This window comes from Homarus americanus, unplaced genomic scaffold (genome assembly GCF_018991925.1).
Source record: "Homarus americanus isolate GMGI-L3 unplaced genomic scaffold, GMGI_Hamer_2.0 scaffold39722, whole genome shotgun sequence".
In the NCBI taxonomy this organism is placed as follows: Eukaryota; Metazoa; Arthropoda; class Malacostraca; order Decapoda; family Nephropidae; genus Homarus; species Homarus americanus.
The window spans coordinates 1458-24621 of record NW_024754262.1 but is presented as its reverse complement, the minus strand read 5'-3'; the positions used below and the strand labels follow the sequence as shown (position 1 = coordinate 24621).

Here is a 23164-nt window from a genome sequence, read left to right as displayed (position 1 = left end):
GTTAACAAAAAATTCGGTTAACGGTTCTTACTAACCGACTCAACATGTTTTCGCTTGAATTGACCGCAACCAGCTTTAGTATCAGTCCCTAATACATTAATCAGTTCTAGGCTTAAATTCTTCCTATTTTAGTAAAACAAGAAGTTTATACTATTCAATAATTTTAAAAGTTTAATATCCAATTTTTAGTCATTTTAACAATTATTGAAAAAAATTAGGGTGACTAGTTTATTGGCGCTGATACACTTTGGACCCTCGTACTCTACTTGACGGGGTTAGGGACCCAAATCCAGGTCGAAGTCCACATGGTCGAAGTCCGATAGATATAAAAAAAAATATATATATATATATATATATATATATTTTTTTTAAAAAAATCTACAATGAAATACAGTACAGTAAAAGTAATGAATAATGATGAATGGATATGAAAGTAATAAATAATAAGGAATGGATACAGTGTGACTGAGCACTTAACCTTTAATGTAGTCAGCTGAATGCACATGGGGCCCCATAATTTTCATTATACATGGAGACTACATTAACTGGAAACGCTTCGGTTAGAAAATGCGTCATTTAAATTTTTTTTTTTTTTTTTATCTATATCTGAGGCGGTCGGGGAAAGTCCCGACGGTCAGAAAGTCTGACGAATGTAAGTCGGGGTCTAGGTTATATATATATATATGTCATTGTGTATTACCCCCCGCCTAACGCTGGTTTACCTTTAACGTTGCTGCGATATACGCTGTGCCTTGCCAGAGCTGAACTTTCACTTAACACGATTTTTTCCACATATCACAGAAAGTGTCCTGCCTGAGATGCTATTTTTAGATTTTGCCCACGCGCCACCCGCCTGCCTGCCTGTGCCTCGCCTCCCTCCTCCCTCCGCTTAAAAGCCGCTGTAAGTATTATGAGTGTGTGTCTTGTTATATCACTCGACGCTATATGACGGGATCGTATCGTGATTGGCTATGCATCTTACCCCCTGCTGCTAGCTGTAATTGGTTTAAAGTATTATGGACGTGACCACCCCTGGGAAGGAGGAGGGAGGGAGGGAGAGAGACACGCTGACCTGAAGGGTGTAGTTTGATCCCTCAAGGCCAGCTAACTGCAAGAGTCCACAAGACCCATTGTTCCGCGAAAATGTCACTGACCACCACCTAGAGAGAGACCTTCATTTTGACCCAGCGGCACTAAGCCAAAGAAGACACGACACTATTGTTGTACGAGGTGAAGTACCAAATTGTTCGAAGATTTGGAGAAAGGAAGACGGCAGTTGATTCGCCAGAGATACAACGAATTCACGACCAAATGATCAAGAAGGATGGTGCCAAGATCAGCAAGAGCACATGAAAATCACAAAAGCCCGTAGGCGCCCATCTATCAGGTATTGCCAGAACAGGGTGCTGGCAAAAAGGGAAAATTTGCTGGCGAAGTTATTTGCGCCAGGCGCCACGCACATGGCGGTGGACACGCCGCCAGTGCAGGAGTACGACGCGAGCTATAATGCAGCAGTGTCACGTAAACTGGGAATTCAGGTTCAAACCTCAATACCTCCGGTTGGCTGCAGGTTTAAGAAGAGGAACAAGATCACCAACATCAACATTATAAGGAGAAAGCGAAAAGCTGACCGTGTGGCGGCTAGAGATTTTCCGCTTACTTGGAGATTATGGAGGAAGGACAAGTACAGTGATCTACCAGGTGTTTAATATGGACGACCTGGTTCTTTCTGGAAAAGTTACCTCCAATCTTCGCTATCCAGTCTGCCAGCAAGGTAGGTCGGTTGCAGAAGGAAACGCATCAATGTCCTGTTTACCACCAATGCTCCGGTACCTGGGGAAACCAAAGTTATCGGTGATCATGGTCGCAGTTTTATCGCCTACAAGAATATGGATGACATGAACAAGCTTAATGTCCACTGGCTAACCGCACGAAAAGGGGATGTCCTCTTCTGTCCCTCTTCTGGTTTGACAATTACTTTGTTCCCGACGTGAAGAAATTTAAGCAACAGAATGTTTCATTCAATATTTCTGCTCCTGACAACGCATCTGGACACTCTCTCGCCTTACTCTATGGATCGTCACCCCAACGTAAAGTACCTTCCACACCACGTACATTAATCCAGCCCATGGACCAGGAGTTGGATCTGCAATGTGAAAGCGTATTCTGCAAAGAAGTTCAAGCTCCTGAACGACTCCTACCAACACTAAGGATGAGTTGGCGTAAGCTGCGGACACTCGACAGAGCAAAAGCGATGAGATAAGGAATAAGAGGGCGTGGACTCAAGAACTTTCATTAAACAATTTTGGAAGAAGTTTAACGTTAAACAAGCTGTAGACTTCTGGTGAGGCATGGGATCTGCTGACTATTGCCACCATCTCACACGCATGGAGACATGTGTTGCATGGCATACCAGGTGAGAGGAGGGAGTGAACTAGACCAACAGTTCAGGACTGCTGTGTAGCAGTGACCTGGCTAGAGAAGTTGCCAAACACTAATATTACAGCTGAAGGCTCTCTCCCAGACCACCAACCGAAGATCCTGGAGGTGATCAAAGACCTGAAGTGACTGCCTACGAGATGTTGGAAGAAGAACACGCCAGTGAAGAGGGGAGGAAGAAGGTGTCATTCCTAACCTAGTTTAAGTCAAGTAGTGATATTAAGTGCTATAGAGTTTGCAGAGGGATTAAGTCCGGGCCCTTTCCCCATGGCATAATGACGATGAACGCTTATGAAGTCTTCCATACCTGACTGGTGCAGGCTATGGAGCTGTACATCATCGGTCAGGACAACATCAAAGCCAGCTGCTCAGCAAAGTATAACCGGAAGTTCTTCTCAACCCACCACAGCCAGCCCAAGCCAGTGATAGTGAAAGTGAAGTTGACTTGAGGATTTATCAGGGAAGCCCTGACAACTGTGGGGTGACAGTGATGTTGGATTCACCTGTAATTAGGATTCACCTGAGGCTGCACCTGCCCTCTGCCCGAACCAGCCTCCATCCCTCGTATGTCGAATTCCATCTCTTTCTACTAATGGTGTTCCACCTAACTTTAGTTTCTATAAAATTTCATTTTCCCATAAAACAATCTTTATCTTTCCTGCAATCCCACCTCTCTATGGCTTACTGTTTTTTTCATGTACCATCATAAAAGTTAAGATAGAATTTTTACTACAACATAGCATGTGTCAAAAAGTGGAGTTTGGGGGTTGGCTGTTTTATTTAATTCGATATAGTTTGTTGAATTACTTAACTGACCTCTGGGTAATTGATTATATATATATATATATATATATATATATATATATATATATATATATATATATATATATATATATATATATATATATATATATATATATATATATATGTAGTGATGGGTTGTCAGGCCACAGCTTACATCTCAGAAACAGTCCAGACTTGACCTGACATTAGGGTGGTCAAATGTAAGGGTACCCTTCGCAACCACTCAAGGAGTTACAAATCAACTGGCTCCCCTCCCATGTCACACGGCCCCAACAAACATGTAAGAAGGCACCGGCCGACTCTCTCGCAATATACACAATAACCTACACCGCAGAAGAAGTCCAGACCTGACCTCACATTAGCCAGGTCAAATGTAACCCTCGAGCCCAAGTCAAGGGGCCACAAATCAACCAGGGCCTCTCATGTCACACAGCCCCATCTGAAGATTTCTCCAGAATATACAACTTATAGTCTCTGAAAAAGTCCAGACCTGACCCTACATTAGCGAGGGCAAATGTAAGGAGACCCCCCCAATCAGCTCAACCTGACGGCTCGCCTCCCAATATATAGGACGTCCTAGTCCTCCCTCTGCCCAGAGAGAGAGTGTGTCTTGTAACCAAGAAGGGCCAGCTACCACGTCCCCAGTCCTGCTCGAGAGAAGTCAGGGGCCGGAGGCAAGCTGCCTCCGGTCGGGAGCGAGTTGCCCTCGACACACCGGTGCCCAGCTAAGCAGTCTCCCATAGAGACAACCCAGGACCACCTGCTAGGCCTCCCCTAGGTCATGTGAGATTTTGTCAGAGCTTTCCATGGGCTGAGTTACTTATGTGGGAAGTGTATTCATTTCAGGTTCGTGTCCGAGAATCAGTGTCTAGTAACGTAATATGATGTCCTAGTAACGTAAATATAATGTCCTAGTAACTTCAATAGAAGGTGTTATTAATGTGTCCATGTCATGTTCATAATTAATAAAGAGTTGTAACGAAGCGGTGTTTGAAAAGTCGCCCTTAAGACGTAATAGATGTGTATTGACGTATAAGATACGATAAGTGTAAGTCCAGAGAGTAAATAACTATCACGGCCACGCTACCAAAATCTTCCTCTCTTTTATACTCTTATACTATCAATATTCTACCTATATGTAATCTTCTTATCAGTGCCTCATTATATTGGTGGCAGCGTACTATAACGTTAACTCACGCCCTCCTCGTCCCTTGTTATTGGTAACAGTGTACTTAACGTAAACCCATGCCCTCCCTCATTTAGCCATAACACCTGGCTCGTTGTTTGAGTATTGTTCGAAAGTGCGTGATAAGGAGTTCCTGCATAGTAGCGTGAAAAGTGTCCTAGTGTGTCACCGTTACAGCTCAAGTAAATGTCTCTCGTCGTGGTATGCGCGATTTTTTTCTAGAAATATGTTCAGTGCTTAACGTGATTTCTCAGTGTCCCCCGCGATCTGTGACATTCTCAGTAGCCCAAGTGCAGTTTGATTGTTGGTCAGTGATGAACGTAGAAATTGTGTTTCAGTGATGAAAGCGGTGTCTGTACTAACTGTTATAACTTAACATGTCTTTTAACCTACATCCTCCTCCCTGTCCTAATCCTCACCTCACCCTCCTTACCCTTCCTCCCAACCCTGCCCCGCCCCGCCGTTCCATGCCCCGCCCTGCAAAGCCCCGGCCTGGCCTGATCAACCACGCCTCGGCTCCTCCCCACTACACTTAACTACGCCTCACCCGCCCCGCCTCACCCGCTCCGCCTCACCCGCCCTGCCTCACCCACTCCGCCTCACCCGCCCCGCCTCCACCCGCCTCGCACCGTCCAGTGTGACCACCAATCCCCATATGTTTTGTCCCGTGAGTTATGCTTCGAAATCGGTAGTTAGTGTTACTTAATATTGCGATAATTACAGAGCTTCACTCAGTGTGTTTTTATGCTAGTATGATTTGTAATGTACTCTTTGACGCGTAGTGATAAATAATATTCAATGTAGTGAGCAGAGCTTCACTCCCCGACCCAGCCTAATGAGAATATTGTCGTGACGGAAACCCCCCTAACTTTGGGCAGATTTTTTTAATGTTCAAATTCCGTCTTATAAGCCGAGATATACGGTATATATATACTGTACTGTATATAATTTTTTTCTTTGTCCCAATTATACATGTGCAAGTAATGAATACTATGATATATGTGGCCATCCCTCTCCCTCTTCTCATGTTCGTTCACGAAAGGAAGTGTCCGTAAGCAGAGGATGTGAATTCAGTAGTAGTAGTTTCACCTATGACTCAAGGGGACCATACTATATGTAATAATCAAGGATGTAGGGCAACTTGGATTACCAAGTTAGATCCTCATTTGGCTGGCATAATTCATAGCAGCTGTGTCTCAGACAAACTGTTTTCACCATTGGATTGTGCAGTGTGTTATGATCAAATTTTCAAAATTAATCAAGCTGCAGGAGATAAGAAGGAATTATCAAAGATCCAAATTAAAAATAGATGGAATAAAGCCTTAAACAGTATTTTCTAAATGTAAAACACTGGAAAGATCCCAAGTTGGCAGAAAGTTTAGAATTATGGGTGATAGGTAATGGACTAAATCCCCAGTTAGACCAACCTGCTTCAGCAAAGAAAAGGTTATTGGATATTCAAGAAAACGAGGCAGTAGGAAGGTTGCAAGAACCTCTACCTAGTAAGCCCGCTTTTAGTGGATTCCAGGATCAGGATGAGGAAGTTGGCACTAATCATAGTGTTCAGTCACTAGAGCAGGGAGAACCTGTTGAGACTGACTTCATCCTGTCCCCATCTTGGCAACCTCTTCCACCTGGGGCAAAAGTGTTGGTTACTGTGAGTGGAAACAGGCTGCTGTCGACTCCCACGCAGATGATGAAGAACATTGAGTGTAAGGATGATCCAAACAGGCCTTGGGTAAAACTGGTAAGATCTAAGTCTTTGTTTTCAACCACATCCGAGTCTGTGGATTCCTTATTCAAGGTATTTTATGAAAATGTTTCTAAACTTCCTGATCTCTCGGCACTTACAAAGAGACAGGAAGGCCAAGCAACTGTGGGTCATCATTCATTGTTTTTAGAAGGTGATACTACTATTTCTTGGCCTGATATTTGCCCCAAAATGGTCTCTGAAATAGATGAAGTCTGGGCTAATATATTGAAAGACTTAACATTCATTCCCTCAGATAGGAATGCTCACAAGTTTAGTTTTTTGAAGTTCCAATTTAATGGCAAAAAGGGTTCCTTATATGAACTTTTCCAGTATTTGTCGGCTCCAAAATATGCTGACATAAGTTATGAAATAAATGTGAAACCAGTTGCTTCTGCACTGTTGCTTGAAGAGTTCAAATCTAGGAAGTTGGCAGTGGATATTTGGTCTGCAATCATGATGTGTCAGTTATTGACGAAGTTTGTGCTGGACAATGAGGACAGTTCAGAAGTACACACATGTTTTGCTGCTGCTATACAAGGGATTCCATATTCCCTGTACAACTCATTTTTGAAAATGTTGAAAGCACTAGAACTAAAAGCCCAGCTAAGGAAGCAAGCCACTAATAAAGCTTTAAATGGTAGTACTTATTTAATGCTACGTTCTTCCCCTCCTTCTCCTGCTTTGTTTAATGAACAAACATTAGCTAAGTATAGATCAGCTATTGAGCAAGCTATTCATATTACTGTTCCCAGGAGTTCTAAGACCATTCGGAAACTTAAGAGGAAACCTAGATGAGGAAAAAATTGAAGACGTAGTAGGGGTGGCCGTTTGTTGAGAAGCGGGAGGAGACCTTATTGCACCATATAAGCGACCACTCCATTCCAATGAAGACAGACAGCTGGGTCGTCTAGGGGGTTGGGAAAACAGGTGGACTTCTTTCACATGGGCGTACAATCAAAGGGGGCCTCACATGGACTTGGTTGAGGCGCCCTCTACTAGTGTTACAAAAAAAAAAAAAAAGGGGGAGGGGGGGGGTGTCAGAACCAATCCCCCTTACTCACAGAATTTGTAGTTCAACTGTTAAACAGGTGTGATAGAACTGTTGCAATCAGAGAAAAGTTTCATGTCTCGCCTGTTCCCAGTCCCCAAGAATGGCAGTGACAAATTGAGGTGGATTTTAGATCTTTCCGTCCTGAACAAGTTCATTACAAAAAAAAAAAAGTTTCAAGATGCTCACTTATGATCATCTGAGGCATCTACTTCCGCCCAATGCTTGGATCTCAAAAGTGGATTTCGAAGATACCTATTATCACATGCCTGTTACTCCCAGGTACAGAAAGTTTCTAGTGTTCACAGTGGGGGATGCAAGTTATCAATTCACAGTGATGCCATTCAGCCTAACAATTGCGCAAAAAGTGTTTACAAAACTGGAGAACATCCCCAGGGAGATCCTTATGAAGGAGGTTTGGGACTCCACAAACAGATCTCTTTGCCTCACAAAACAAAAACAAGATGCAAACTTAACCATCTCAGGAACGAAAGAATCTTTTAGGAAATGCTCTACTCATAGATTGGAACCGTTGGAATTCAATCGATCTGTTCCCACCTATGAAAATGTTGCCCAAAGTGGTTCGAAAACTAAGATCCTTCCAGGGAAAGGTCCTCTTAATTGCACCATATTGGATCCTACAACCGTGGTGTCTGGGTCTGTTGGAATGGTGCCTTGAATCGGCTGCTTGTGCAATTAACCAGGCCGTTCACATATATTTATTATTTGGGTTTAAGTAACGAAACCCAAACGGTAGTTCCTTGTTTTATTATAAAAGGGTTGTATATATAATTCCTGAGTGTAGATCGACCGTAAGTCTCACTGTATAGGAGTGAATGAGAAAGGGACGGCGTTTATGTATTATAACGTTAGGTCACGTCCTTACGATATAAGTTGATGTGAGCGACTCATGAGTAGTGACCCATCGAGGGAGAACGGTATGGGTACGTCGTTCCCCCTCGAGGGAAGACGGAGCCATCCACTGCGGCTCTCAAATAACGTCTTCCTCTAGTCAAGGATATCAAACTACTGCTCGCTTCAGGTGGCCAGAGAGCCGGCAACTTATGCCTTTACTCAGCATAGTATGACGCAGCTTCCCGTGGGCACACCTTATCACGTGCATTGAACATGTCACCTCATAGCCAGTGGAAAGTTACAGGGTGGTGAATCTGAATATAATATCAGATGTATTGACCCATTTATATAATATGTTCTGTTGATGAGACAGGGGCCCATTACAGCCTGCATCCACTACAATTGCAACAAGGATGTCCAGACCAGGTACTGCACCCTCAGTTCGAGATATCCTTGGCACTTCACGCTTGGAGTTTCTCAAAAGATGTTTAAATAGACCCCAAACTTCTATGCAATATGAGAAAGCTTGGAAACTTTTTCAACAATTTATCAGGTTAAAGACTCCAATCACATTGTCGGAAACAGTGGTGTTAGAATTATTTGAGTTTCTGTTCAGAGTTAAAGGCCTTCAAGGATCTACAATTGCATCTTATAAATCATCATTGGTTGACCCTCTGGCGTGGGGTTTTAATATTTCTTTGATATTACTTATCAAATGCTCAGATCACCCTTTTTCACTCAGAGACCCCCTCGGCCTTTTCACTCAGAGACCCCCTCGGCCTAAGTGAATCCCACCTTGGTCTCTAGATAAAGTTACTAAATTTCTTATGGGGCCTAATTACAATATAAATCTGAACTGGGACAGATTGTTCCAGAAGGCAGCTTTCCTTCTAGCAATAGCAACAGGTATGAGAATCAGTGAGCTGATTTCAATTTACAATAATCCATCATCATTGGTATTTTCTGAGGAAGATGTCACCCTTTTTCCTATGGAGATTCTAAGAAAAAATGAAAGGGAGGATTTTCAAGCTAAACCTATCAGGATAAAATGGCTAATGGATGAGATAAGGGTTCCTCATATATTGTGCCCAGTTAAGAATCTTCAAGAATGGTTAACCAAATTCCCTAATCGAGGCCCCTATATATTCTCATCACAGGATGGTACAAAATTGTCTCCTAGTCAAATGACAAAATATTTATCTCAGTTAGTGAGTCAAGCAGACCCTGGCAAAACAAATTTTGGCACCTGACACCAGGAAATATGCAGGGTCTGTGGTCTTTCTGCAGCATATGAGCCTCAGTCATATCAAAGAAGTGGGCTTTTGGAAATCTTCAAAAACCTTTCAAAACAGCTATCTTCATCTATCTCTGAAAGATGCTTCACATGTGGTGGTACTGGGGCCCCTTCCCCCACCTAGTTAATCTCCACAACCAGGACCTTCTTCTTCCTCATCAATATAAAGTGAGTATCCTAATTGGGATATGTAAATTAACGTTTGACCTTCCGGTAAAAACCATTTTGTGATATAATCCAGAATGCAACGTCGACATCCCACCCATCTCGACCCCTTGAGAGTTGACATTTGTTTACTGCTCGCTCTAGGGCAAGAGATGTTGGTAGCAATGCGTATGATGGAGGGTGCGGGAGGGGGTTTGAGAATTGCAATTAAATGCCAGGTAGAGACGTGTCCTCCCACTATTACGTATTTAAGTCATTATTAGATGTTTTAATTGCCTGTATGTTGGCCTGGTGAGTTAATGCTAGGCATTTACATACCTAGGTATAAAGCTAGATGTCGCACTCTGGACTATATCACAAAAACTGGTTTTTAGAAAAGTTTTTTTTCTTACGGGGATTAGCCCAACCGGGCACAGGTCACTGACCCACATTGGGGCCTGGGGGAGAAAATGTAACAACAATAATAATACAGTTAAAGTCCAAAAATCCGGATGCCAGAAATCCGGACCACCCGAGAATCCGGACTTTTCGAAAACTCAAAACTTTTTTTTTTCAATTTAGCTGGCTTTTGTGTGTATGTGCGCATGCGTAAGCGCCACAGCTGCACAGCGACAACAAGCGACCACATGGTCGCCACTTTAAAACGAGCAATCAAACTGTGACAACGTATGTAATTTTGAGTCCTACTCTTTCCATTTACAGAGCCCATAATAATGGCTCCTAAAGTAGATAAACTTTGTTGTGTGACGAGAAAGAAGAACAAATTGAAATTGAGTGACAAACTTGAAATAATTAAAATTGAACGTGGTGTGAGCAATACTGTTCTATTGGAAACATATGACATTGGAAAGTCTACAATTTATGATATAAAAAAGGCAAAGAATAAAATTCTAGAATTCACAGCTTTTTCTTTAAAACTGCTTGTTTTGATAAATGAGGCATGCTATATTTGCTAATGAATAAACTATCAAAATGTACCTGTTCATCTCTTCTTTATTCCTCCTTAAATTTGAATTTTAAAAGTACTGCCTGAGAATCCGGAAAATCCAAAAATCCGGACAGACCCAATCCCCAAGCAGTCCGGATTTTTGGACTTCTGCTGTAATAATAAAAATAATAATAATAATAATAATTCATAGTAAATAAAATTTATAATAAATAATACAGAATCGAAAATAAAATAATAATGATAATAATAATAACAACAACACCGTAATAATAATAATAATACAGTACAATATAGTCTCGGTTTACACGGATTTCCTTTACGCGGTTGGTCATTTACGCGGCACCTGGCCAGACGTGCCAATTATTAGTTATGCGGTACATTCCAGCATTTACGCGGGAAGCGGCACGGACAAGGTGCGCGCTAGGTCGCTCTGACGTCACCGCTGACGTCAGATGACGTTTTGGACTGTGATTGGGCCACGTATCCTTACCACCCACGCACCCCCTCCGCCAAGCGCTGTGATTGGTCTATTTAACCTTGCTTGCCCAGTCAACAAAACATTACCGAGTTATTCACCCGCCACCCACCACAGCCAGCCCAAGTCAGTGATAGTGATAGTGAGGATATGGACTTTGAGGGGTTTGACAAAGAGGCCCTGCAAGCCTCTGTGGTGGATAGTGATACAGGTGAGGGCCAATAATCTGCCCTCTGCCTCGGAACCAACCCCCCATCCCCGTGTGCCCAGCCATCTCTTCTACTAATGTAAGTGTTAAAAAACCTAATATTATTGATATTTCTCTTAAATATTAATTGTGTGTGCATAACATCATAAAATTAAGATATTATGTTTACTACAACGTACGTATTGTGTCGGAAAAAGGGTAGTCTGGGGGTCGGCCCGGTCTCTATTTCAATTAAACCCATATGTTCTGTTATTTCATTTACGCGTTTCTCGTTTTACGCAGATCTCCACGGGTTTAATTGACCGCGTAAACCGAGACTATACTGTGCAGTAATAATAAAGGACCATAAAGAAATACAAAAATTAAATAAAGATCAAAAGTGAGAAACAATATATGTATGTTGTGTTGTCAATAGTAAGAGAAACAATTGAGACCCTGCAATTGTGTGTAAATGAGACAGAAAGTTAGATCAGCAGCCTGGGACTTGGTCACAATTTTCGTGATGCTATATTGCAGCAGGGTCTACCATTAGACAATACATTATGCTTCCAATATCTTCCGAAGTGGTAGTACCTCCCTGTTTGGTAGCTGCCTACTACCTACTACGGAGATATTACTGTACAGTATTTCCATTGATTTAAAACACAATTTAAAGTTGGAATTATATATTTTTTTTAAATAAACAAACTTCAAATTTAATATCTTCATTAGAAATAAAACATTCACACGGAATTTACCTCTGTCCTCATCTTCCATTCGAAAGAACACAGTGAGCACAGTATTTGATAAACCCAAGGATAACTCTGTGATTCTTGATAGTTGGAGACTTGATGGCCAGATCACTTGATGAAGAGTCACTCTTGCCCTGCCTACTCCACCTACAATGGAAACACCTAAGTTTTAAAAAAAAATTCTATATCCTATACAGTACATCATTTCTTAATATAAAACTAGCTGCCACAATTAAAAAAATTTCCATAATCCACAACCTCTAAACATATCTATAGAATTCAAAATAAAATCCTTACAAGCACAAAATCACTCGTGTCATTCTCGCACTTCATCTTCCTTTACATCTATGACCAGTCACATCTTGCATACAATATCCATCACATTTTTCACTGTCTTGTGATTATGAGGATGGTAAATTTTTTAATTCTGGAAATATACAATAACCCGCATCCAGTTACAGAAGGCACTATTTGTAGCAAAGCTCAACCATCAAATAAAATTTGTCATGTCTTGTTTTACAGATGCATTTAAAGATATAGTAGATATAACAAAATGATCACTATGTAATGTAGGGGCAATAGTTTTGAATAATATTAAAGATATTGTATACTGTATAATACTGTACTATAAAAAGGATCATTATAATATAAACTGAAAAATAAAGAACAACTCCTTCCCTTGTCCCATGGTAAGGTTAGGAACATTACTGTACTCCTCTGTGCTAAACATTTTGAACATACAAAATTCCAATATTTTGAACTACACAAGAATGACAGGAACAAAATCTACTGGCAGGTTAATGGATCTGGGACAGGTGGTGTAGGGATCTTGATTTTTTAAAAGTAGATGGAAAAATAAGTCGAGGTGAAAAGGGTGAATGAGAGAATAATGGTTTTTAAGCTACTGACAGGGAAGAATGTGGCAACTGTTATTTCTGTATATTCCCCACAGGTTGGGATAAGTACGGTTGAGTTTATGCATGAAGTGCTGAAGCTTGGTGAAAGGAAAATTTATATCCAGTTTTAGGTGGTAACATAAATGGCCATGTTGTTATACACACAGAGGGTTGCGAACGTGTGGAAAAGGCTATGGTAAAGAGGATAGGGGAGAAGAGAAAATAATTGAATTTGGGGATGCACTGAATATGGTTGCATGCAACACATTGTATAAAAGGATGAATAGGTTGATTACTATATGTATTAGCCAGGAGATACAAAACCCAATTTGACTTCATACTTGTCAGGAAATGACATAGGAAGCTTGTTAAAGATATAAAGATGAAGATTGTGTCTTGCAGCACTTTTAATATTATATTTGGCTAACACCAGACGATTTTATTCAGCTTAGAGGTGACCCTGTACACAAGAGGTTAGTAAATTATCTCCACTAACCCCCTTCACTATGGGGACACCACTTTCAATATTTTACAGGGTATTTGGATAACGCCAGACAATTTTATTCAGCTCAGAGGAGGCTCCGTACAAAGGAGGTTAATAAAATCAAGGAAATGAAGTTGGATGTTCCAAGAAGGAAAGTGTGGAAATTGAAAGAAACATTTTGAGCTGAGCCAATGGAATCAGCCAATGACAGTGTGAGGGGTAGTGTAGCAAGGTGCAGAGCTAAAATAAAGGATGTTCTGCAAAGTGTGACTAACAAGATGTGTGGCTGGATGAAGGGCCCAGCCAGGCCTGTAGTAATATGGTGGTAGAACAATAAAGTGAACAGAGGAATGAGGCAAAAATAGGATTGTACAAGGCCTAGAAGATGAGTGGCAACAAGGGGGAAGTTATTGATGATGAAAAACTTATTATCTTACTTAACCCCCAATTAAATAAAAGTTCATTCAGTCATCCTTGTTACATTAAGAAGGACTTTCAAGATCCAAAACTATTGATTCTCACCTTTTTTCCCAGATATTGTTCGATGCCTAAAATTTGTTACATAAAGATGCCGTTCAGAATCTGCTAATGCTATAGTTTCACCAGTTGAGGAACAGGCAAGGGAGCCCCATTCTATATACTTACAACCTGTCCTCTGTAGGCCAAGGCTTATAACATTTATCAACTTGCAACTGCTTGTATCATATTCATCTAACATTTTAGTTAAGGAGAATATACTGCTGTACTTAAAACTCTCCCTCTGTAATAACAAAAGCTGAGGCAAAATTTTTGGTTAAATAAAATTTTTAAATTTACCCAGACGGCAAACACAAGAATCTGACTTGATGCTGTATACTGTACACAAAAGCTGGTATGATAATATTACTGTACATCCATAATGAAAGACTGAATTATCAAGCAGGATTTAGTTTCATGTGCCACTACAAAGTACAGGTTTTCCTCCCAGATTCAATTCTCACTGTACAGTACAGTATAAAGAAAAATGACTTGCTGACGCATTTGGAAAAATTCACACACTCGTCACCCAAAAAACCAATCTTTTAGTTATAATTATACTGTACAGTACTTCAGCATAATAATAAGGAAACCTTGTACTAGAAAGGAAAACAAATGAATGGGCACATAATACTGTACCGTACCTGAATAAGAATAAGTAAAAAGTCAAACAAGGCACAACCATAAGGCATATTCTGACAGAATATCTACAGATCTGATAAAAATGTGATACTGGTCTGTTCTGTTGATCTATGTACAGTATAGTGTACTGTACACTGCACAGTTCAGAATTTCACGGGAATGATAAAGAACCTATGCTTTACATAGGATTTACAGTAATTTCTCATAGAAGAAAATATTTTAAGAAATCTTTAAATAATAAAAAGATAGTAAGAGGTACTATCTCTTAGTTCTCTCTTACTACACTGCAGATGGTGAACTAATTCCTTGTTATCCCCAGAATTGGGGTCAACAAAAATTCATCATATTAAAAGGATACACAGGTCAGTCCCAGTTAAAGGTTGTACTAGAATTATGTTCTCATAAAGATGTGCTGTACGAAGAGGAGGAGTCCGAAGAACACCCTGAGTTGTAGGACGACCTCCGGCATTTGTGGAAAGGAGCACCAGGCGATCACTTTGGGGCTGAAGGAGAATGAAGTGACGTGTGTGGCCCCATAAGCTGGGGTTACGAATAGATCGTATATCTGTCAAGAAATTTAATATAGTTATACCTGTACATGTGCACTGTACTTTCAGGGTTTTTCAATATCCAGAAATCTTGCAATGAGTACAGTACATAATTAGATACTGTATTTAAGAGTAATTAATTAATCAATTTAAAATGATTAAATGAATAATAAATAAGAGTACAGTGGTCCCTCGATTAACAAACACAATTGGTTCCACAGAGTCGTTTTTTAACCAAAAATTTGGTTAACTGAATCTATTATTTCAATGGGATTTTGGGTAATTGGTTCCAACTCACAGAAATAGTATACATACAAAGTACTGTTCTGTATACCGGTAATAGAATTAACAAAACTTTAAACATAAAATAAATACAGTACTGTACTGTACAATATACTGTACAGCTGATTGTAGAGGCAGTCGATGATGACACCATATTCTTTACAGAGTGCACTGGTTCTAATGCCTTCTTCATTTTTCAGAATAATTTCTGCACTGTATGTTATCAATAAGTTAACTAAATTTCAGTATGACCAATAATTCTAAAGTAAAAATGCAAAAATATTCAAGAGACCAACAAACTGGATGTTCACTCCACTGTAAACAAAGTTAAACTGGGAAGCATTGGTGGGTGATTCGATCAGCTGAAGGGCACACAAAAACTGTTCCCTGTACTGTATATATTATAAATATGTTAACTAAATTTCGGAAAGACCAATAATTTTAATATAAAAAATGCAAAAATAGTCAAGAGCACAACTTGCTTGATATTTACTCCACTGGAAACGAATGTAAACATAGAACCAATTACTGTATTGACGGACTAGCCAATCAGCTGATGCGCACACCAAGGCGTGTTTCTCGTAAGGCTGTCATTAATTGAAGTTTTATTCGTTAATGGAACTGAAAAACCTTATGGGAGTTAATTCGTTAAGCAAAATTTTGTTAATTGAACCGTTTGTTAATCGAAGGACCACTGGATATTACAGTACTATATAAATTAGCAGTCTAAATTCCCTTAACACTTGTCAATAATTGGTTTTTTGGGGGGGGGGGGGATAGCCCACCCAGGCACAGGTCACTGACCCACATCAGGGCCCGGGAGGCGAAAGGGCCCGGGAGGCGAAAATGTAATAATAATACAGTAGTAGTAATAATAATAATAATAATAATAATAATAATAATAATAATAATAATAATAATAATAATAATAATAATAATAATACTGTAATAATAATACAGAAATAATAATTCAGATAAGTAAAATTTATAATAAAAATAATAAAATACTGTAATAACGATATTAATAATAATAATAATAATAATAATAAAAATAAAGAACCATAAAGAAATACAATAAAAAAGACCAAGAGTGAGAAACAATATATGTATGTTGTGTTGTCAATGGTAAGAGAAACGATTGAAACCCTGCAATTGTGTGTAAATGAGGCAGAAAGTTAGATCAGCAGCCTGGGACTTGGTCACAATTTTTGTGATGCCATATAGCTGCAGGGTCTACCATTAGGCAATACATTATGCTTCCAACATCTTCCCAGGTGGTAGTACTTCCCTGTTTGATAGCTGCCTACTACCTACTACATTTCATTACAAATTATGTCATAATAATAAGAAAAAAAAAACACTTTATGCTTACTATACTGTACGAGAAATTGTTCTGAATATGGATAATACTCGGAAAAAGTTATAAACTTGAGAACAATAATAGTGTCATCCATGGTGTCATACAGAGTTGAAGGAAAACACCTCCTCATCATGGTACATTATGACTGAAGTAAACCATGACCATGTTAAGGGCAATTCTATTTTTACAAGAGTAAAAAGTGGACCCCAAATTACTAAAGAACTATTTGCTGTTGATTTTGCTTCATCATAGTAGGTAGTAGGCAGCTACCAAACAGGGAGGTACTACTGCCTGGGAAGATATTGGAAGCATAATGTATTGTCTAATGGTAGACTCTGCTGCCATATGGCATCACAAAAATTGTGACCAGGTCCCAGGCTGCTGACCTGAATTTCTGCCTCATTGACACACAATTGAAGGGTCTCAATTGTTTCTCTTACTATTGACAACATAACATACATTCTGTATATTGATTCTCACCTTTGATGTTTTTTTTAATTTTTGTATTTCTTTATTTTTATTATTATTATTATTATTATTAGTGTTATTATTATTATCATTATTATTTTATTATTATATTTTCAATTTTGTATTTTGTATTATAACTTTTATTTACTATGAATTATTATTATTAAATTTTCACCCCCCAGGCCCCGATGTGGGTCAGTGACCTGTGCCCGGGTGGGCTAATCCCCATTAAAAAAAAAATAAAATAATGCATTCTGTATACAGTACAGTAATGTACTTACTTGAGTCTCTTTCTCTGATGAGAGAAAGAAGGGACGCAGCAGATAACTGAAGGGAGCAGGAAAGTCCAGTGTCAAAGTGTATAGAATACCGCACCAAAGTCCCATTCTGGCAAGCAATAATTACTTCACTCTCTCCTCCACGTTGCCAACATGCACTGAAAACAAGCTATATTGTCTAGTAATACTGTATGTTAATTTGGATATTAAAAATTACTGTACTGTAGAGGGTTATTGAAAAAGAAGTAAACACGTATATACAGGTACCCTGTACTCTTCACATTTAGCAGAGCATACAGTACAGGAGACTGCAACTTACGCAGATTTTTCTTACGTGGTTTCAACCATACGCGGATTACCCCGGAGATTAGGTTACAATTTCCAACTTCTCACGAGGTCTTATAAGCCATATGGCTCAGTATAAGAATATGTTCCAGCAGCTTAAGAAACAACAATGAAAGCTTCCCATCACCATCTTATTTGAGAAAACCTCAGCATCAACATTGTCACCAGATCAGCCAATGCCCTCAATTTCTCGCAGTGACCTTGAGTTGCCCACATCCTCCCCTGCATCGTTATCTGAGCTTGACGATCCCCTCACGGTGACGTAGGAAGGGGATGCATAATCTCAAAACAACAACACATGTCTGTCTACATACAGGTAATGTCTGTGTTCTATTAATGCTGTTATGCACTTGTTACAGATGTTGATATTACATTACAGGAGTGATTTATGAGTTCTAGTGTATATGTACTTATATATAGTGATTTAAGGGCGATTTCTGACTTTATGCGGGGTCCCAGGAACGTAACCCCTGCATAAGTTGCAAGTCTACTGTACTCTTAAAGATATGTCTTGGCATTTTCATCATAGTAACACTCTGGAACACCAGGAATTTGGGTAAACTCTTCTTACTTCAAGAATATCCTGCCCATAAAGGTGAAGGAATTGGCATCCCCACAACTTTTTTGACAACAGTAGTTAAAATGAACCAATCAGACCTAACTATCTAAGGATGAAAGTACAGGTATATTCTTTTAGATTAGGTTTGGTAGGTTAATTTATGTTAGGTTAGGTATGTTTGCTTGTAAGGTATGGAAAGGTTGTTGGAGAGCAGTAGGCTTGGTCAGTTTATCTTTTCTACAATAAATCATTTCCATCACTATAGGAGAAGAGTCTAAGTCTGTACGGTGTACAGATATGAAATACTACTAAACCAAAATCAGTGAACTAATAGAACCCTGTACCAAAAATGCCATAAATTCTTATTTTTGTTTTTGACATACTATTAATGTTATTGTTAATACTGTATTGTTATTGTTTTAGAATACATAAGCTACTGCTGGTTTTTCATATTTTTGTAATGGAAGCATTAATGTCTATGAACATTTGTCTCTTAGCAGCACACAAACAGGTGATGAGGGCATACCAGGTTCAAAATGAAAACATTGGAAAACCAAAAGCAGGAAAGTTACAAATCTTCCACCTTCCTTTGGATAGTTGAGGCGCGAAACAAATTTTCTTCTTTAGAAAACTTCTTCAAGTGGCTCCTTCTGCATCAGACATCTAAAGTATTACACCTTTTTACATATCCGTTGAGACATTGTTACATAACTATTTGACAATTTTCATAACCCAATGACAGACAGAACACATATCGAATGACAATCTAAAATAACTGTTGGTGGTATGTCATTCTCCAATTGTTACATTCTCAAACTAGTATATGTAGACTGTCGGTTTATTGTTCACGTCTGTCAACTTCATAACTTATGTCAATCATTTCAGTTAACATAAACGAACAGTTATTTTAGATTGTCATTCGATATGTGTTCTGTCTCATTCGATTATGAAATTTGTCAAATAGTTATGTAACAATGTCTCAACGGATGTGTGAAAAGGCTTATTATCAGTGGCTTACTTGTCATTTCATAAATAAAATAGAAGTAAAAGAATAGCAAGTGGTAAATAATCAGTAGTGACCATACACAGAACTCTATCCTGATTTGTTCAGGGGGTCCCAAGGTTAGGAACGGGTTCCGTTCCTGAGGACATTCTTAAGTCGGATTTGTACGTAAGTCGGAACACATGCTATGTGCATACCGTACTTACAGGACAATGTTTAAAGTCCCACTATATCATAGCCTAAGTCCTTATATACATTTAAAATCACTTAATTTAAAACAAAAGAAGAAATAGAATGACAAAATACAGTAAATGAAAGTAAAATATAAGTCATCAGGTAAATAAAATACTATAAATTTCAAGTTTAACCCTGTTGTATATAAAGAGATATAGCAAAAATAAAATAAGAATACAGGGTACTTTACTTTATACACTTTGTATCAGAAATTTATATTTTTCATTTTGTTTCCATTTTTACTCTTCACACAAAAAACTGACAAAACCAAACCTGACCTAACTATTACAGAAAACTTAAAAAGTCTAATATTTAAGAACAGGTGTCAGGGTAAAGGTGTTGACTTAGGTCAAATTTCAATCGAAGAAAAGTTCTTAAGTTTATCAAGAACATCCCAAAAATGGAGGAAATAAATCTTTGCCAATCAAACAGATAATCAAGAACCCAATCTAACGACTCAAATATCAATTTACATGTCTAACCAAACCTAACCAGAGGAACCTGGCTTAACCTCCTAAATTTCCAACATTAATGATATAGAGTAAAGTATTTTTATCGTTTTTACTTTATCTTCTGATATAAAAATCAATATAAAGTGCTTGGACGGCACTGAACATTAACCTAGCAAGCTGTATCTTGAAATAGATCCAATTAAGAAGGAGAAGTATTTCAGATAACATTTTAATTTCGGTCATCCCTATATTAACCTAATCTACCTAACCTAATGTATCCTAACCAACCTAACCTAGCCACAGAACCCAAGAATTATATCTAACCTAACCAAGGGGACTTCTCCCTCCCAGACCCCTAGTAATTCCAATAGTTAAATTCCTAAGATTCCCCATATGACCGAAACTAAAATAATCGGCATTTCGTCCTCGTGGACTGATGGGCGAGCATAGTTAAACTGGTTAACAAAGCAACGAACGTTGTACACACAAATTCCCACATTATTTTCGAGGCACCCTTGATTTAAAAAAAATATTAATTTACTCTAAGACTTACAGCATGTCTGACCATATTGGGCTCTGTAAGCACATACAGTACAGTAATTTATTTCACCATACTCACTCAGACACGTCCTGGACTACTTTGGAGGTGACTTTCTTGTTCACCCAGACAGTAAGTATTAGCCTGCCATCAGCTAAGAGAATCAGGGCACCTTTGTTGTTAGATTCTAGATCTGCCCTGAGAACTTGATTAATGGAGTATGGCGTTTCTGTTAGTTTCTTCACCACTACAGACTTGTGCACGTTACGGTGGGCGGACATGGTTGTTGTTTACTCTGGTCAGCTGACCTGAGTTGCCACTAATCATTTTATCGTCGACAAAAATGTCATCTCAAAATATCTACAACTTCAGTAGAGTATTTGAATTATAAATGTCTGCAATGAAACTAACATTACTCATTCCAATGAGCTGAATCATTGATGCAGAATTCTGAACATTTACGATTTTAATAACATACCTAGTCCTAATATAAAGATGTTGAAAGACATAACATGGAATATCCTTTACAGTCAACTTTATTTAACTACTTTCTTTCTCGTGCTCTGATAAAATAATAGTAACATGAATAACTAAAATATCGATACTTTTGAAATTAATTTAAGCCTTATAATAGTGCCCATACGTTTGCGTGCGTCTGCCCATGATCCTTCCTAATAAAGAAATCACCCCCAATATTGCAATATTATCTTTTGTTGGAATTCACAACTAACACATTTGTTAAATATTTAATGCAAAAGGGAATTAAAATTTATATATAAATATATATAAACAATGAAGCATGAGGGAAACCTCGATAGCACGTGACTAGCAACAACAACAACTCGCGATTCCGGATTTCCCCACAAGGTGGAGTGAGGGTGTGGCTGACTGTCCCCATATAATGTGTCATACAAGCTAACTTTCCACAAAATCTTTATCCCTACTTCACGTGCAGGGTGTATTTAGTAATAAATGGTGAAATTTTAAACGTACCTATGTCTCACGCATAATTTATAAATATAGTGTAAGGACAAAAGAACGGACCCCTAGCTCTCTCTTTCTCTCTCTCTTCACCACCAATACTAAAACTAAGTAAAAAAAATAAGTGCAATGAATAAATATAAATAATTTATATGTAAAAAAAATAAGAGAAAATGAAAGGAACAAGCACATTAATGAAATCGCACACACAATTGTTCTATCACATAGTTTTCACTGAGGTGACTTGGTATATTCCAGAAAGAACTAGTTTTCTGACACAGTGGTGTTGCTAAACCCATTTCTAACTTATATATTTAGTTAAAACTTGGTTTAATAATATGCTAGTCCTGGATTTCTAGTTTCCCCATGCCTAGTTAATACGAGCTGTTTCATTCAGCCTTTGTGGCTTCTAGTTTTAGCTAATTAAAACTGGTTTTGACTTTTATATATTTGAAACTAAATCACTGTACGTGCACGTGATCCATGTATATGCTGATAATCACATAGGAAAATAGAAGACGCGAAGTTTACAAGCGCCTTCATGTAACGTCACAAGTGTAGTTCCCCAAGGCTCAGTACTTGGACCATTATTATTTATTATATACATAAACGACATAGATATCGGCATAGACAGCAACATAAGTAAATTTGCTGATGACACTAAAATAGGACGTGTTATTAAATCGGACGAGGACTCAGCAAAACTACAGGAAGATCTAAACAAATTTACAATTAAAAAAATGGCAGATGAAATTGTGCGACAAATGGTAAAAGTACTAGATGCAAAGAGGAAACCAGATACCAGATGGAATAACGATGCCATAGAGAACTGGATCATGAGAGGAGACTAGAATGATAAGTAGGAACCTTGTCATAAACAATGTGTTTTAAGCTCAGAATAAGGCTAATAAAGTACTTGGGTTCATACAAGGAGTGTTAGTTACAAGTCTAAGGAGGTCATCCTAAAACTGTATCTTGCTCTTAACTGTTTTATCAGAATGGATATAAACTCAAAAGAACGGGAGGAGAATGACAAGACTAATCCGGCATTAGGAACTTGAGTATAGAGACAGGTTAAAGATCTAATTTGCACTCTCGAGAGACGAGAGGAGGGCGACCTAGAGGTGTGCACAAGGGAAGGCAGGGCTAAACAAAGGACATTACAAATTGATTCCAACCAGGAAGTTGAACTCAATAATGACGAAATTAGACAAATTTAGATTTAGCTGAAACAGGGTAAACACTGGTTTGGAAATGAGAGGACAGCTGTCAAATATCACAATGAGTTGTCAGCTTCAAACAGTAGGTTGGAGGCCATGGGTATGGGCTAGGGGCCAAAAATGACTGTCAGCAATGAAATAGCCAGCAGTTTCTCCATTCTTATGTTCTTCACTCACGTCAAAAGTGGTGAGTACTCACCCCTGAGATGTAATCAACACAAAAGGTTTGGGGAACTTCTGTCTTTTTCTGTGGTTTTGAGGAGAGATGGATGGATGAGTGGAAGTGATATGGATGATGGATATATATATATATATATATATATATATATATATATATATATATATATATATATATATATATATATATATATATATATATATATATATATATTCCTCATCAATGAATCCCGGACTGCAAATTCTCAAGGCACGTAAAAACATTGGTGAAAAT

At 38.7% G+C, this 23164-nt stretch overlaps 1 protein-coding gene across 1 annotated transcript in view; it reads right to left on the bottom strand.

The window, feature by feature from the left end:
• Positions 1–20831, bottom strand: part of LOC121855746 — an 87279-nt gene extending 66448 nt beyond the window's left edge. The window contains exons 1-5 of the mRNA XM_042350854.1: positions 20594–20831; positions 17385–17539; positions 14804–15010; positions 13810–13998; positions 11914–12054 (exon numbers count right to left, since the gene is read on the bottom strand). Coding sequence (XP_042206788.1) covers positions 11914–12054; positions 13810–13998; positions 14804–15010; positions 17385–17539; positions 20594–20793 — 892 coding nt within the window. The 5' untranslated portion in view covers positions 20794–20831. The remainder of the gene's footprint in view (positions 1–11913; positions 12055–13809; positions 13999–14803; positions 15011–17384; positions 17540–20593) is intronic.
• Positions 20832–23164: the final 2333 nt, after the last annotated feature.